This window comes from Antechinus flavipes, chromosome 2, assembly GCF_016432865.1.
Source record: "Antechinus flavipes isolate AdamAnt ecotype Samford, QLD, Australia chromosome 2, AdamAnt_v2, whole genome shotgun sequence".
In the NCBI taxonomy this organism is placed as follows: domain Eukaryota; kingdom Metazoa; phylum Chordata; class Mammalia; order Dasyuromorphia; family Dasyuridae; genus Antechinus; species Antechinus flavipes.
In genome coordinates, this window is record NC_067399.1 from 334,883,833 (window position 1) to 334,900,598 (window position 16,766).

At 33.8% G+C, this 16,766-nt stretch overlaps 1 protein-coding gene across 1 annotated transcript in view; it reads left to right on the forward strand.

The window, feature by feature from the left end:
* The window catches only part of SYNE2 (spectrin repeat containing nuclear envelope protein 2), a 389,516-nt gene that overhangs the window by 105,763 nt on the left and 266,987 nt on the right, over nt 1-16,766 (forward strand). Inside the window, exons 12-17 of the mRNA XM_051973670.1 lie at nt 3,118-3,282; nt 4,477-4,589; nt 5,729-5,891; nt 10,650-10,814; nt 11,300-11,452; nt 15,865-16,038. Coding sequence (XP_051829630.1) covers nt 3,118-3,282; nt 4,477-4,589; nt 5,729-5,891; nt 10,650-10,814; nt 11,300-11,452; nt 15,865-16,038 — 933 coding nt within the window. The remainder of the gene's footprint in view (nt 1-3,117; nt 3,283-4,476; nt 4,590-5,728; nt 5,892-10,649; nt 10,815-11,299; nt 11,453-15,864; nt 16,039-16,766) is intronic.

The window sequence follows — 16,766 nt, forward strand, 5'->3', positions numbered from 1 at the left end:
CTATCTCAGTTAATATTTACAGGCCTTTGTGAATTAGATATTATTATAATTTCCATTTTACAGATGAAGAAATTAAGATAAAAAAGTTAAATGACTTGCCCAGTAGCTACCTATCATTAGTAAGTAAGGTTTTGTACAAAATCTTGACTCCAAGTCTAGCACCCTACCCAGTAGTTGGTCAGTCACTTAATAAACATTTATTAAACATCAACTTTGTCTCAGGTATGATGTATTTTTTTGACTATAGACAAACTACCCAGTGTGCTGTCTAACTGCATCTGTCCTCTACAAGTTGCCAAAATATTCTTCTGAAAGCACAAGAATCATTAACGGTTCCCATTTCTATGTAGGAAAAAAAGACATTCAATAATCTTATCCCAACTTACCTTTATATACTTATCACATATGATTATTTTCTTCAACCTATGCTGTAGCCAAACTAACCCACTTTCTGTTTCCAAGAGTTGCCATTCTCTCTCCTTACTCTTTTAACAAGTGAGTAGTTTTCTATGCCTCCATCTCTTATAATTTTTAATTTCATTTTTGTTTAATTCAGATGTTGCCACCCACAGAAAGCTCCTTCTGTCCATCTTACTGCACTGCCTCTATTGATCTTTTTTTACATTTTGTATTGATGATATGTTCTTCTAGTAGTATGCAAACTTCCTGAGAATAGCGGCTTTTGTGTTTTATGTATGATCTGATACAGTGCTTTGCACACAGTAGGTATTCAGTAAATGTCTATTGAATTGAATTGAACAAAACATACTCAGTAACATTGGTACATAAATGGATGATCTGAATAAATGAATGAAAGTCATTTATATCCAGTCCATTATGTTGCTCCAGTACTTTTAAAACTTTGTAACTACATATGTTGTTTCTGGAAATCCACTGAAGAATAAGCCATAAAAGTAATAAATGGGAGGTTGAAATCGTTATACAGATATTTCAACTTTTGCTTAGATCTTGAAGACCTGATTATAGATTTAAGACTGGAAGGGACATTTATTGTTATTTTCTTGGAACAATACCTGAGGAGTTTACCATTTCCTTCTATAGTTCATTTTACAAATGAGGAAACTGAGGTAACAAGATTAAATGACTTGTTTAGGGTCGCACACCCAATAGGTGTCTGAGGTCAGATTTGACCTCAAACCACTGTGCTACCTAGTTGCCCAGGGACCTCAGAGATCATTAAGTCCAAAACTCTAATTTTACTGAGGCAACTAGGTGACACAGTGGATAGTTCTGAGTTCTAATCTTTCTTCAGACAATTATAGTTGTGGTACCCTGGACAAGTCACTCTCTCTGAGTCTTAGTTTCCTATTCTCTAAAATGGGTACAATAATAGCACCTAACTTCCAGAATTGTGTGGGTTGAATGAGATAACATCCATGTGATATATAAATTCTAGCTATTATTATTTTTGTTTACAGATGGGGAAATTGAGGCATAGAGAGGTTGTAATTCCTGTCCGTTTCTCACTAGTTAATTAGTGTATGTGTCAGGACTGGAACCCAGGTCCTCCATATGCTACATATTCTACTTCTGCGTAATTGAATCAAGTTTTAAACAATTATGACAGACAACAATGTGGGAGGGAAAATGAGAGGGAGCAGAGATTTCTGAAAAGGACACATTCCTAGTTATAATCAGAACTGGCTAGTGTAGTGAGCTAGTAAGTCAGTGCTTGAGCTTGTGATATGTCTCCTTTTCTCAAGTATGGTAGAATGAGGTGTGTTCAGTGTTTAAGTCATGACTCCGATGAATTTCAGTGCCATCTGGATATTTTTCCAGTTCAGTAACTGAGGAATGCAAATATTTAATTCCATCAGTAAATAGCAAAGTCCTTAATAGAATGAAGTGTCATTGTAAATATTTAAACATGGCTTAAGACGGTCCCAGGTATGATTTCTCTATTTTACCAGCATGTGTGTGTTTTATAGTGAGTTTTGGCAAAAGTCAAGGTGATTTTCTCAAAATGTGAATAGAAAATTTGATTGAAGTTTACCATGTATTGATAGCATTTATTATCATGGCATTGTTGTTGTTTTGGCTAAGACAGTTGAAGTTAAATGATTTGCCTAGGGTCACACATCTAGGAAATGTTAAGTGTCTGAGGCTGAATTTAAACTCAGGTTCTTCTGACTTCAGGACCAGTGCACTATCCACTGTGCCATCTTCTACCCTACATGGGATTGGTTTTGTTGTTCAATTGTAAGTTACTCTTTGTTACCCCATGTATTGTACCATCCTTTCAAAAGGATTTTCTTGGCAAACATCCTTTGGTTAGTCATTTCCTTCACCAGTGGATTAAGGCAAACAGAATGGTCAAATTTGAACTCGGGGCTTCTTGACTCTAGGCCCAATCCTCTATCCATTGAGACACCTAGCTACTCTTCATAACATTTTACTGTTTGTAAAATACTTTCTTTACAGAAACCCATTGATGTAAATAGGTATAGGAATTATTATTCCCACTTTATTTTTCAGGAAATTGGGGCTCAAACAAGTTAAATGACATTCCTACATTCACCAAACTTCCCAAATGATGGAATTAATACTTGCACTTGAGCCTTCACAATCAAATATGATACATGTTGTTGTTATTCAATCATATCCAACTTTTCATGATTCCATTTAAGGTTTTATGGCAAAGATTCTGGAATGGTTTTTGCCGTTTCCTTCTCCAGCTCATTTTGTAGAAGAGGAAACTGGAGTAAATAAGGTTAAGTGACTTGCTCAGAGCCACATAACTAATAAGTGTCTGAGGCCAGATTTGAACTCATGAAAATAAATCTTCCTAGCTCCAGGTTTTGTACTCTGCACTGTGAGCCACCTAACTACTCTGATATGACACTTATGCAGAAACTTATAATGTTAGATGAATGCAACAGAGCTAAGACTTTGAACAATTTTTAAAAAGCATGTTTAAATGCTAAGCAATTTTCAGAATTGTGGAATATTGTCAGAAAATATTCAAGCTAGATAATTAATACAATTCTATTTATTTGAGTTGCCTTTCAGAAAAACTTTGCTAATTCTACTTGCTCACTCCTAAGTTAATAATTAGCACTGGAGCACTAATAAGTATAATTTTGTTTTCTCTTTAAGATTAATGAATGGAGTGCAAAGCTGGATCAAATCCTGCCACCACCCCTGAATCAAATTGAAGTCTGGCTTCAGGAAATTGAGCATCTTATGGCAGAAGATTTACCTGATTCCCAGGATTACAATCAAGCCATGGTTCTAATCAAAGAAAGAATCAATTCATTTAAGGTTGGTAAGACAAAAAGAGAAAGGAAACACTTAGAGGTATTGTTCTTGAGTAAAATTTCATCCTAGGAAGGAGGTGCATTTTTAAAGATAATATTTTATAAAGATTGGGTCCATTTTTTTTTTCTGAGGGATGGTAAACTATGCATTCCAGGGTCTAGAATTATGCCTGACCCATACATACAAGGTGAGAATTGAATCCTCCCCACTTAGGAATTGGTTATTGGGAGAAAGGAAGAGACTATAGCTGAGAAATTCCTCTCTAGGGGATTGCATCACAATCATAGAAGCAAATACCAAGGTCCAGATCCACACCCCAGAGTGAAGGGTGGAGTAGTGGACTAAATACTTAATTTGGAGTTTAAAAGTTGTGGTTGTTCATTGATTTTCAGTCATGTCCAGTTCTTTGTTATCTCATTTTGAGTTTTTGTTTTAGAAATATTGGAATGGTTTGCCTTTTTCCTTTTCCAGCTCATTTTACGAGAGAAAACTGAGGGAAACAGGGTGAAGTCACTTGCTTTGGGTCACCCAGATAGTAAGTGTCTGAGGCCAGATTTGATTCAGGAAGACAAATCTTCCTGACTCCAGACTTTGTACTCTTGTGTATTGTACTAACTAGCTACCTCGGGAGTTAAGAAGACCTGAATTCAAATCCTGATTCAGATACTTATTTTTAGTGGAAGCGGGACAAACCCCCAAATAAATGAGATAAAATATATAAACATGCTAGGCAGACTTTAAAATGGTATATAAATGCTAGTTTAATTAAATATAAATTAAAACAAATACATAATTACATTATTATGATGAGGTTTATACATTTGTTATATTTTAAAAGTAAGTCTCTAGCACATGGACCTGCATTAAAATGAACAGCATTCCAGAAAATTTCTTCCAGAAATTTTCCCTTCCCTTCCTTCTTCCAGAAGGGAACTCATTATCAAAATAAAATGTTGTAGTTTGTTGTAGAATTTTTCAGTTTCCATCTCTTGTGATTGAATTGCATTTAACGGAATTAAAATGAAAACATTTATTCATAAGATTTCACTTTCACTTTTCAATCTCCGTAGTGGTGAAAGAGAAGCTTCACTGGTTATCTGGAAACAATGTCATATTTCCTGGAAGTGAGATTAAAAGTGCTCAGTTACAGTATCTGTCTGCTGGCCCTGGTTCATATCATGATTGTTCTCTTTTCAGAGCCTGATGGATGATTTTGATCCTCACCTGAACAGCCTCTTGTCATTTGAGAATAAAGATGAGCAATGCTTGCCCATCGTCCCACCTGATAAATTGGAGGAAATGAAAAGAAGGTGGTAGAAATTCTAGCATTTCATATTTGGCAATATTGTTTATGGCACTTTGTCACTAAAAAGAACTTAGGGGCTTGGAGGGACAACAGAGCAAAGACTAATTTATGTCCAATTTCTGACAAATATACTTCTGTGCGTATTGTTTAATTAAGATGTAGAATTGGCTCTATGAGGCTATTTTAAAGATACAACTTTAAAATTAAAATTTGTGTAAACTTGGTCTTAAGCCATACCAACAAATGTATCTGAATCTCTTGAGGCAATATGAATTCTCCACATTACATTTATTTTTTCTACATGGAGAAAGTTTACTAATATGTTAATAAGTTTACATTTACTAATACAATTATTTCATATGCAAAATATTCAAATTTTGGCTACATGAATATTAGGTAAGATTTTCCTTAATACCTCGGCTTATTTTTACATATATATTTTTTCATGTTGTCTCCTCTGTTAGATTGTAAGTTCCTTGAAGTCCAGTGAAGGACTCTTTTGTCTCTTTTCCCAATGCTTAGCACAGTGCCTGGCACATAGTAGACACTTAGTAAATGTTTATTGATTGAGTAAAATGTTTGTGCATACACACACACACACACACACACACACACACACATATACACACAAATATATATGTGGGGGAAAAGAGAGAGGGAGAGAGAGAAAGAGAGAGGTGGGGGGAAGAAAGATGGTAGGAAAAGAAAGGCGGGGAGAGGGAGGGAGGAAGAGAAAGAGAGAGAGAGAGACATAAGGTGAGAGATAAAAAGAAACAGAGACAGAGGCAAAAAAAAAGACAGAGCAAGAGAGAGAGATGGATATAGATCTATATTTATTAAAGCATATTTTAGTCAAAGTGCATTTTTCTTTAGAAAACATTTTGTAGCAGACACTTTCAATTTGGAGATGTTTGCTTTATTTTCTGACAGTATGGGTGATTCTTAATAACATTTAAAATATTTTTATGCTACTTTTTTATCATTTGAATGGGAGTTCATATCTCTGGCTTCTAAATACTAAATAATACTTTTTTATTTTTAAAACTAGTCAGTGGTTTAGGTTGTTTGTTTCTTTTGGTATATAGATATTTCATTATATCTAGAACATTAAAAATAAATTCTAAAGGCTCTCTTATTTTCCAGATTCCACAATATTATGGGGATCAACTTCATTGCACTTTTAGAGTTTCACTACTATTTGTGTTCTGTCCTGGGTTTAATAGAGGAAGTGAAATCTAAATTGAATCTCTGGAATGTCAAATATGGGACCCAAGAATCTGTGAAACTGTTATTAGAAGATTGGCATGTAAGTTATCATTTATGTTCTGTCTTAGTCGGTTTACATTTTTGATCTCTGTATTGACAGGAATTGCATTAGTGTTTTGGTTCTAACCTCTTCATCTGGAATGTTTTTGCTCCATTATTTAGAAAAGGTACCTCTCAGAGATAAGCTGAATTAGCCAAAGCATCATTATGAATCTTCCAACCCCAACCCTGATATTCTTTAGATCTTGTCTTTTTTGCCTTCTTCCTAATTCCAATCCTCTCTCTTCCTTCCTAATATTAACCTGTGTGTTTTTCCTATATTCTCAATCCTCAATTTATTAACAGTTGTGCTTCAGTGTTTGCCTAGAATTGATCATTGCTTATAAATGAATGCATTCTTAGTAACTATGATCTGAATAACTTCAAATCTGGACTACACCTGCTCAGACCATTAAACACAAATCTGTCCTACTTGTATTTGGATTGATTGCTCTCCATTACTTGTTAGCTCAACAGCTTCAAGACCTTTAGAATCAACTTGTCCTGAATATCTATGTTCCCAACCCTGAAATATGGATAGGATGATAATGGAATTTATGTTTAGAAATGTGGATAACTTAATTAGTGATTATTTTTTAAATGTATTTTAGATTTTTAAAATATCCATTTTTAAGCTCTCAAAATGGTAGGTCATTGAGTGGAATATTGTACTTGGAGTCAGGAATACTTGAGTTCAAATACTGCTTCTAAAACTAACCAACTGTATGTCTTTGGGCAAATAATTAATCCCTCTTAGACTTAGTTTCCACACCTGAAAATATGTTAATTTAAATAGCATCCATCTCACATGGTTGTCCTGATGATCATGTGTAAAGCACTAGCTGTAATATTATTATTAATAATAATATTACTAGCTCAGTGATATTGTTCCAAAGGAAGACTGAAAATAATACATATATGGAAGGTGAGGAGAATTTGAAATGACTATGAACATTTGTTAACATTTAGCATTTATGTTTATAAATGCCCTACAAGTTTGTAAATTAATTTTTTTCCACTAAGTCAAGACTTGCAAATATTAGAAAAATAACATATATAATATTATATCTTAGTCCCTAATAAGGATTCTACTCTCTTTTACTATTCCAAATGTTAGTATTAATTATCAAGATTTTATCACTTATTTCCTTCAGTTAGATTTTATGGATTTAACTATGTGCAAAATATATTCAATTTTGTGTCATTTTCTCTTTTTTGCCTATTCTATTTAAACAATTTTATTTATGTATATCTCTTTTTCTTTATTTGTGTGTGAGCAGACATTTATTGAAGAAAAGGAATTCCTAATTCATCTAGAAAGTTCTTTTCAAAAATGTGAAACAATGATCAAGAATTTAGGTAAGATAATACAAGAGACTTATTATAGCTTTATTTGATTTTTAGGGTATTATTGATATCTTGTTCTTACATCACAGTTCTTTCCAAGTACACACACTATTGTATCCTTCATTGTAACAAAGAAAAAAAAAAGAGTAAAGCTAGAAAAACCAAGTAATGTAATCAACACAGCATTTGTAAAGTTCTTTATCTTTAGTTTTATACCTCTTTACTATGAGGGAAAAAAAGCTGTGGTAAATAAATGAAATTGAATATTACTGTGCAAAAAAGAAATTACTAATTTAAAGAATTTAGAGAAATATGGAAAGATTTCTACCACTGATACAGAGCAAAATAAGCAGAAAGGAACACTTTATATAATTACTGCAGTGAAAATGAAAAGCTCTCTAAAAAGAAAGAACAATTCTGAGAAACTGAAAAAAAAAAAATTAAGGTTCCAGAAAACAAATAATATAACATACCTATTCTCTCATAGGAAAGAGGGAGGGCCTAACTAATATAGAATACTATATTCGTTGTTATATGACATCAATGTGTTGGCCAGTTTTGCTTGTTTTTTAAAAATCACAGTGGGATTTCAGCCTGGGAACAGAAGGTAGTGGGAAATGATTGTGAGATTATAAAAAATTGTCATGTTTTATCTTGAAATGCTCTACTGAAGGTCTAGTACTGTGTTTCTAATATTGTGATTTTGACTTTTGAAGGTTAAACTAAAAGAATGTAAGTTCTGGAGGGTCCTAACATACTAGAAAAGCTTTGAATGTAGCCCAAGTTATAGACTATGTTTTTTGCTCAGAGAAATATCATGAGGTAGCCACGGAGTTATTAATTATATAAGCCACAGTAACTCTTGAAGACTGTTAACTAAATTATAGAGGATTTATGATCTGAATTAGTAAGCAGACACATAGATAAAGTAAAAGTACTGCATAGTGACCTAAATAATATTTAGGTTTTCTTTATACATAGGGAAATTTTGAACACACATAAAATCCGTATGTACATATACACAGATACATAATAAGCATATACATACAAATATATAATTCAAACAAAACAATATTTTCTACTTAAATCTGTTATAATCCATATTTAATATTGACTTATGCCTACTTGAATAAATATGTACAATTAGGGTCTTTTAGGCATATTATGATAATGTTTTCTAAGATTACTTTCTTTCATTAAATATAATAGATGGAGATCCTCAGAATATTAATAAACAGTTTAAGATGGTGGAATCTCAGATTTCTATGTGTAGAAAATGCATATATGATATAAAATCCACTCTGCAAAAAGTTCTGTCATCGTGGGCTATATATACAGAGAATCTTCAGTCACTCAAGACTTGGTTGGAAGAATCAAGGAAAGAACATCCAAAACAGGTACATTTTCTCTCTTGATTTAAGAGTTTTTGATATTATAAAAGGTCTGGACTCTCAGATCCAGGAAAAAAAGTCTACAGAGTTACAAGCTGGCAGGTGTAAGGAAATCCTTTTTGGAAAGTTTACTTGTAGTTGGGAAATGTCTCCTTTCAAACCTAACTGATCAGTGGAATATTTTCTTCTCAGTATGGTTTTCTAAGACATTATCATCATCTTCTTTGAATGGGGATTGATGAATTGGAATGATTTTCTAGGAACATTTAAAACAAATAAATGGCTTAAATTAAATTTCATTTTTAAATTGGGTAAGATCCTAAGTCCAAAATCTTTTTTGGAGGTGGTTGGAAATTGTTGAGGAGGCAATATGGCATAATACAAAGATAATTTCACTGGGAGTCAGGAGACCTGAGTTTAAAATCCAAGCTCTCTGACTAATAATTCTGTGTCCTTAGATATATTACTATTTCTTTATGGGACTCATTTTGTTCATTTTTTAAAAGGGAATTTGAAGATAATCTTTTATTACCCTTTTATCTCTGATATTTTGCAGTTTGATCAAAATATACTTTATCCATCCTGATGCAGAGAAGGGAGTGGTATTAATATAATTATTTCTATTTTAAAATAAAGTAAAATTTGTATTTTAAAGCTTTTTGCAATTTATGTATTGAGTTCTTAGAACTATCTATGTTGATTTTCCCTCCTCCTCCCATTGCTGGTGAAGTAATTTGTTTCTCTTGACTGAAAGGGATATGGCTTATCACTCGAAGTTAGGAGTTAATTGGAGTCAATCATCATAAGTTTGAGGAGACTTTTCCAGAATATCATTCAAAAGAAACTAGACTTTTTTTTAAAGATAAAATAACTTTTAAGAAGTGTGGTTGAGTCATCAGTGTCTCCATACTATATTAAATATACATAATCTTACAACTCTGTGAAGGTTGTGGTTACCTAAATGAGGACCACCAAGTATGGCTGCCACCTTACAACTATTCCTACCTCACTACTTGTAATGGTACTTAGAATTCTACCATTGGGAATCTTTTCTTTGCAGTTTTGATGATTTTTCCTTCTCCAGTAATCTATTAAAATAGAAGTACAGTTATTCCTTCCACATTGTGAATTTCCCCATTGTCATATATTGTGGTTTCAATTCATTGCAGGTTTGATTTCTTGATAATTTGATTTATCATGGGTGGACATAAGAAATTCAATAGGGATTTTTTGCAACCTGTAGACAACACATGAAGGCTAGCAGACAACAAAGAAAAGGTTTAGCAACTCAAAAATGCATAAAATATATGTATAACATCAAAATATTTTATCTTTTAATAATGTAAACATCCTATAAAAAAAGAAAAATTTCAGACTTCTTCTCTTGTGTGAAAGGAGGGCCAAGAAAATTTACATGGATTTTTCAGATTGAGAGGGTGCCATGTTCCTAATCCCTGAGATGTAGAAGGGTTGACTGTAACTCTGGAAGGGATGACACCAAGAAATATGAGTATCTTAGAAGTAATTATCAGGTGCTTTCTAACAGTGACATCTAGCTGAGACTAAGGCCTGAGAACCACCTGGTACCTGAGGGAGAGAACAATTCTCAGCTGGGACTGCATCCACTTTCACAGCTTTTTCCTGTTACATGCACAATGTATGGAATTCTGGATTTGGATTCAGGAAGATCTGAGTTCAAATTTGACCTTAGACTCTTAGTTAACTTTATGCCTCTGGGCAAAGCACCTAATTCTCTCAGGCTCAATTTTTTCATCTGTAAAATAGGGATAATGATAGCGTCTTCCTGCATGGGTTGCAAGAGGATGGGAGTGGGGGAAGATTATGTACTTTGCAAATCTTAATGTACTACATGAACATTAGCTACCATTATTCATCATCATTATTATTACTATTTTAGTTGGTGTCTTGACAAACTTTAAAGTACTTTTTATAGTTGCTAGTAATCGGTTATCAGAAGGCCAAAGATCATTTCAATTCAATTATCCTTTTATCTTTTGCAGCTTCCTTTTGAGACACTAGCAAGTTGGAATTCAGTACTTAGTACTGTAAATGAGGTTGGAAAATTTTTAATTGATGTCAGTAACCAAGAAGTTGGATCATCTGTTAATAAGGAACTGAAAAGACTTAATAAAAGATGGACAAAATTCATTAAAAAAACTCAGTTCGTAAGTCATGAAATCATTGTGTTGTATAGTATATTTGAAATTAAAGTGAGATTTTCTTTTCACTCTCACATCCAAATGGTTGCCAAGTCCTATAGATTTTATCTCCACTGAATGTCAATCATCCTTTTTTTCCTCTTCATTTATACTACTCTCTATCCTAGTTTTGGCTCCTAATTGGTCACTGGATAAATTGAAATTATTATGTTTAGTAAATTCCCAATGTCTCCTCACTTCAGGATAGCTTTCAACATGACTCTACATAATATCTATTTCTCTATCTATATAATTTTTCTTTTCAAAAACCCTTAGTGGTTGTCTTCCTTGTTTTAAAACGTCATTGCTAAATGAGTTAGAATGTGAAAACCATTTTTGTATATGTCAGGACCTATATCTCATGATATTTTTTATTTTAGCAAACTTTATTAAAGAATAAGCAAAATGAAGATGAAATAACATTCTAACATATACCATTATATTTTTAATAGGAGACGAAGCTGCGTTTTATGCAAAAACAGGAACAACTGAGTCTTGAAAACACTGGAAATACTGAGCTACCTTTAGAAGAAAGCTTAACTTCCTATGGGGATACAATAGATATTTCAACTGAAACACTTAGGAAACACATTCAGTATTTAAAGGTAAACTATAGGACTTTTGAAAATGCCTTTCATGGGTATATAGGTTCAATTTAGATAAAAGAAAAATTTTTTTGAAAGTATCATAAAATGTTGAGTTTTATTTTTAGCAATGATGAGGATGTTAATAAAAGACCTGAGTTTAGATCTCATCAGACATTTCGTACCTTTAGGACCCTTGACAAGTCATTTAACTGTTTGCCTCAGTTTCCTCATCTGTAAAATGAGCTGGAGAAAAAATGGTGAACAAAGTCCAGTATCTTTGCCAGAAAAAAAAAGAAAAAAGCCCAAATTGGGTCACAGAGATGCAGACATGAATAAAATAATTGAACAGCAACAACATGGCCATATGTATTAAGAACTCTGGGGTCAGAAAAACTGGGTTAAAAACTTACTTCTGATTCATTAATATGTATATGAAGCTGGACTAGTTATGTAAGTTGGGACAAGTTAGTTGTCCAAGAAATTCCCAAAGTATAAAGTTGTAAAGCAGGTGCTGAATATCTTGACTAGGAATTTCCCTATACCATTGAAATCGCAAGATAATTCAAATATTGATAATAGTTACTCCAGGAGAAGCTGGAAAGTGCAGTGCATCAGCTCTGGAGTCAGGAGGACCTAAGTTCAAATCTGGCTTCAGACACTTAACCCCAATTACCTAGCCAAAAAAAAGCAAGAAAGAAAGGAAAATAATATGTACTCCTGCTATCTTTCTTTGGTAAACATTGTGGAATATATTAATATAGATATGCCTGGAAGAGCAGATATGACTTATTCAGTTAACTTGACAAAAGCTTTCTTGCCACGGGGAATCTTGGATGAGGAAGATGAAATTTTAATGGAAACCATACTAAAACCTCCCCTTATAAGAAGTAAGAAGATGAGTTTGGGGTTCATAGAAAAGGAAAAATAGGGAATGTCAACAGATAAATCCAGAACTAAGGGATCTTATTTAGAGAGATGGACTACATGGAATGGGTCCTGAATGATTATAAAGCTGATCACAGTAGCTGTCAAGGTTTAGGCCCAAAAAGCCTCCAGATTTTTCCTTATCTGTTGATGTTGGTCCTGCCTTTAATTTTCTCTACTTCTGGTAATTGCCTGCAACTATACCCATAGTGACAGTGTTCTCCATTACCTCTGTTATAAAGTTCTTGTTTAGTTTTACAGATGCTAAACTATTGATTGCTATTTTACTCTAATTATTGCTAATTAATGAAAATTTTTTCAAGAGACTTGGGCAACCTCTGTGTCTCAGCTTCTTAGTCTGTGAAATAAGAACAATTATAACATTTCTATATAACTCCCCGACAGCTTATTGGGAGAATGAAATTAGGTAATTGAAATGAAAATGGAAAAGGGAATAAAATGTATTCAGGAAATATTAAGTATCTTTTAAATATATTTCTGTAATATACTTCTAAAAATATGTGATTAAATCCCACTCACATGTTAGTAGTAAATTTTTTTAATTGCTCTGGTAAAATCAAAATTATAATAACCTATCTAGTGTTTGCATGAGGAATCTTTCTTGAAATTAACTATTTTGGACTTCAGGCTATTGTTGAGTCTACACACAGAATGTTTCTCATTTTCTGGTGGTGGTGTTTAATTGTTTCAGTCATGAGTGATTTTTTGTGACCTCATTTGGGGGCTTCTTGGCAAAAATAGAGGAATGGTTTGCCATTTTCTTCTCCAGCTTATTTTACAGATGAGGAAACTGAGGCAATCAGGGTTAAGTGACTGGCCCAGGTTCATATGCTAAATCTGAGACCAGATTTAAATATAGGCCCAGCATCTTATTCATACCACCTTGCTATCCCTTTTCCCTTAGTAGGACCTGCCCAAACTTGAGTTCAACTTAGGGTGGCCTTATGTGGCAATAAGATTATAGCTTTGAGGTTCAATCACCTGCATGACCTTTAGTCTGGTCATTAATTTTCTCATTTGCATAAACAGACATCATACTACTTCTACTGCCTACTTTATAGATTTCTTGTAAAGTTTAGAGTGCTGTGGAAAAGTGTACTATCAAGAATCCAGAGTCACATTGAAGTCATTATTGTTCAAGTGTCCATAGGAACATTACTAAATAATTAACTCTAATAGACAAACCTACTTCAGTTTGATCTTTGTAATGAATCTTCTACAGGACATTGTTGAGTAACTTGGTAAGAATGCATCTCCTTGTTTTATACCGCAGTTGATATGAGTGGATAGTTGAATTATCTGTGGATATATCTTTAAAGAAGTCTTGCATAATTTTGATGTATACCTGGGAGACAACTGGTTTGAAAGAGAGAGTATTTCAGCAGAGTACCTGATTGCCTGAGGATTTATGTATCAAGAAAATGTGACTAGAGAACAATTATATAGTGAATGTGCTCCTCCAACATTTCCAAACACCTGGCCTCCAGACACAGATTAAGCCAAAGGCAAAGTACAGGTTTCTGTTTAACATAACAATGTATTCTCTAAATATTTTATTCTTTAGTGCTAAGAGAGGAGTTTAATGGAAAATCATACAAATTAAGTATAATTATTGCATCTTTGGAAATATGTCTTCACAGAAAGCAGTTTCATAGCTATAGTGGAAGTGGAAGATATTAACTAGCCGGAGAATTGATTAGTAGGAGAAGGGGATATGAGATTATGTTTGTAAAGCATTTACATAATACCTGTTATGTGTCAGGCACTATATTAAGTGTTTTACAAATATTATCTTGTTTTATCTGCCCAACAACCCTAAGAGGCAGGTGCTATTATTATTCCCACTATGTTGTTATTGAGTCATTACAGTGTGTCTGGCTCTGTGATCCCATTTTTGGGCAAAGATACTAGAGTGTTTTGCCATTTCCTTCTCAAGTTCATTTTACAGGTGAAGAAACTATGGCAAACAGGGTTAAGTGACTTGCCTAATGTCATACAACTAAAAGGTGGGGCTAGATTTGAATTCAGGCCTTCTGACTTTCCTGGGCCAGTATTCTATTCAGTTTATCAATAATAATAATAATTCACATTTTATTGTGTCTTGTTTTCTACAAAACATTTTCCTCACAACAATTGTGTATTTATTCCCATTTTTTACAGTGAAAAAAACTAATACTCATGAAAGTTTAACTGAGAATTGCACAAGGTTTTGCAGCTAATAAGATTTTATGGTAGGGCTTAATTGAGTTCACTAATGCTAAGTGACTCTAGGCTCAAAAGATTTTCAGTAAGAAAAAATGATTGATTTAGTGCAAGATTCTCATTCACAAATTAACAGCTAGCATCAGCTAACTGTTACTGTCCTGCTTTAGAATGCTACTGTACAAATTTCCTCGGTGTCTGAATTCTCTCAATGTTAAAATCCCTTCTGTCCTGAGAACTTCGCCTGTTAACTCTCAAAGCTCTCTGGAGACAAGTCCCTTGCTGAACTTCTCTTATAAGAATAGTAGGCTTCAGAGGTTGAGGGATTTGTCCATGTAGATGAGGCTTTGGGCTTCCCCTTTACCTCTCATTGCTGGGGGTACATCACAAGGGTAATGACATTGATATACTCTAATACACAGCCATAATGCTTGCTTAGCCGAATTTCCTCTAATTCAAAAGAGCATCATTCTGGATGGCTTGTGTCAAGCACTATGCTTATATGGAATGTAGTAAATATTAAATAAATATTCCACAACTTGATTATTGTACTCAGGGTGTTCCCCTCTGTTAACTTCTTTGGTAACCTAAGTAGGGAAGTATTCTTCTCAAAGTCAATGACCATGAAATGCCTTAAACTTTATGTAAGAGGTCATACATCTAGTCCCTAGGATAGTATTAAAAATAGAAAGGTTCAAATTCTTTCCAGCTCTGTTGACTCTAAGTCCTGTATTCTTTCCAACATGCCAACTATAAGTAAATGCTTACTACGCGCCAGTTACTGTTTTAAGTACTAAGAATACAAATAAAAGAGGAAAGATAGTCCCTTCCCTCAAGTAGATTATATCCTAATGGAGAAAGAAAACACATAAAAGAAAGCTAAAAGAAGGGGAAGAGGAGCAACATGAAGGTACCTGACCCAGGGCCATGATAGAAAAAGTCCAGTGAGCCAGGAATATACCCTGGAGAGGAATGAAGCCATAGCTGGTTTGGGCATCCTTTTCAAAATGGAGCTTATGATTTTAGCAATCAGAAAACCAATCAATAAAAGACACAGGGCAGTGTGAAGAAATTTCTGAGGTGCTGTAGAAAAAGATTGGGAGAATCAGATGTAGACATGGTTAACTTGGATGACCTCCTTAAATTGGAAGTTCTCCAATCAGCCAGTTGTAAATAATGACTTTGTTGATCACCTATTGAAAAGAAAGTGTAAGTTATTCTCATAAAAAAGGATAATTCTGAATACACTGTCTTGTTATCATGATCTTGCTTTCATATTGTAGACTGGAAAAGAAAGTGAGGATGTAATCAAAGAGTTCACAGAGCTCCTACAAATGCTTGAAGAGATGGAAGAATTCATCGTTCAAGTGGCAACATGGGAAACCGAAATTAGACCTGTTTTGGATTTTATTAAACACCAAGGTTATGTGGAAGCTTCCATGGAGGAATCTTTGCAGGTAAAAATACAGAAAAAACAAAATGCCAATTTAACAAGAGCTGTGATCTTATATTTCAACTTAGATCAGTGTTCATAAAGGAAATTCCAAGAATCCTGTGTTTGGTAGCCCAGTGTCACTCGTCAGAATTGTTACTACCTAGTGCTGTGAGCCTAGGAAAGTTCAAAATCTATTTCTTTGTAACTCTGACATTGGCTTATTTTGGGGCTCTGAAATAATAAAGTATGGCATGAATTCTCACCTAGTATGATTAGTTGTACTCCTCTCTCTATGTAGGGGAAGCCACTAGAAATGGACAAAAAGTACTCTAAAGCAGAAACTGGGAAATGTTTAATTAAATGAAAATATAATACACTATAGAGAATGATACTTTGATACAATATAAAGAATGATAATTTGTGATTTTCTAAGTTAATATGTAGCCTTCAAAGATCTATTTCTATCTGAGTTTGGCACACTGTTGTAAATATATCTTTGTTGTTTTAATTGGAAGAGCTGAGGTGTTGAATAAAACAATTGTTTTTCTTGATGCTTCATGAACCTCTTTGGAGTTTTCTTGGCAAAGGTACTAGAGTTGTTTGCTATTTCCCTTTCCAATTCACTTTACTGATGAGGAAACCGAGGCAAATAGGTTTAAGTGACTTGGTCACACAATCTTCTTGACTCCAGACTTGGCATTCTCTCACTGTGCCATGTAGTTGCCCCAAAGAGACGGAGTAGAATTACAG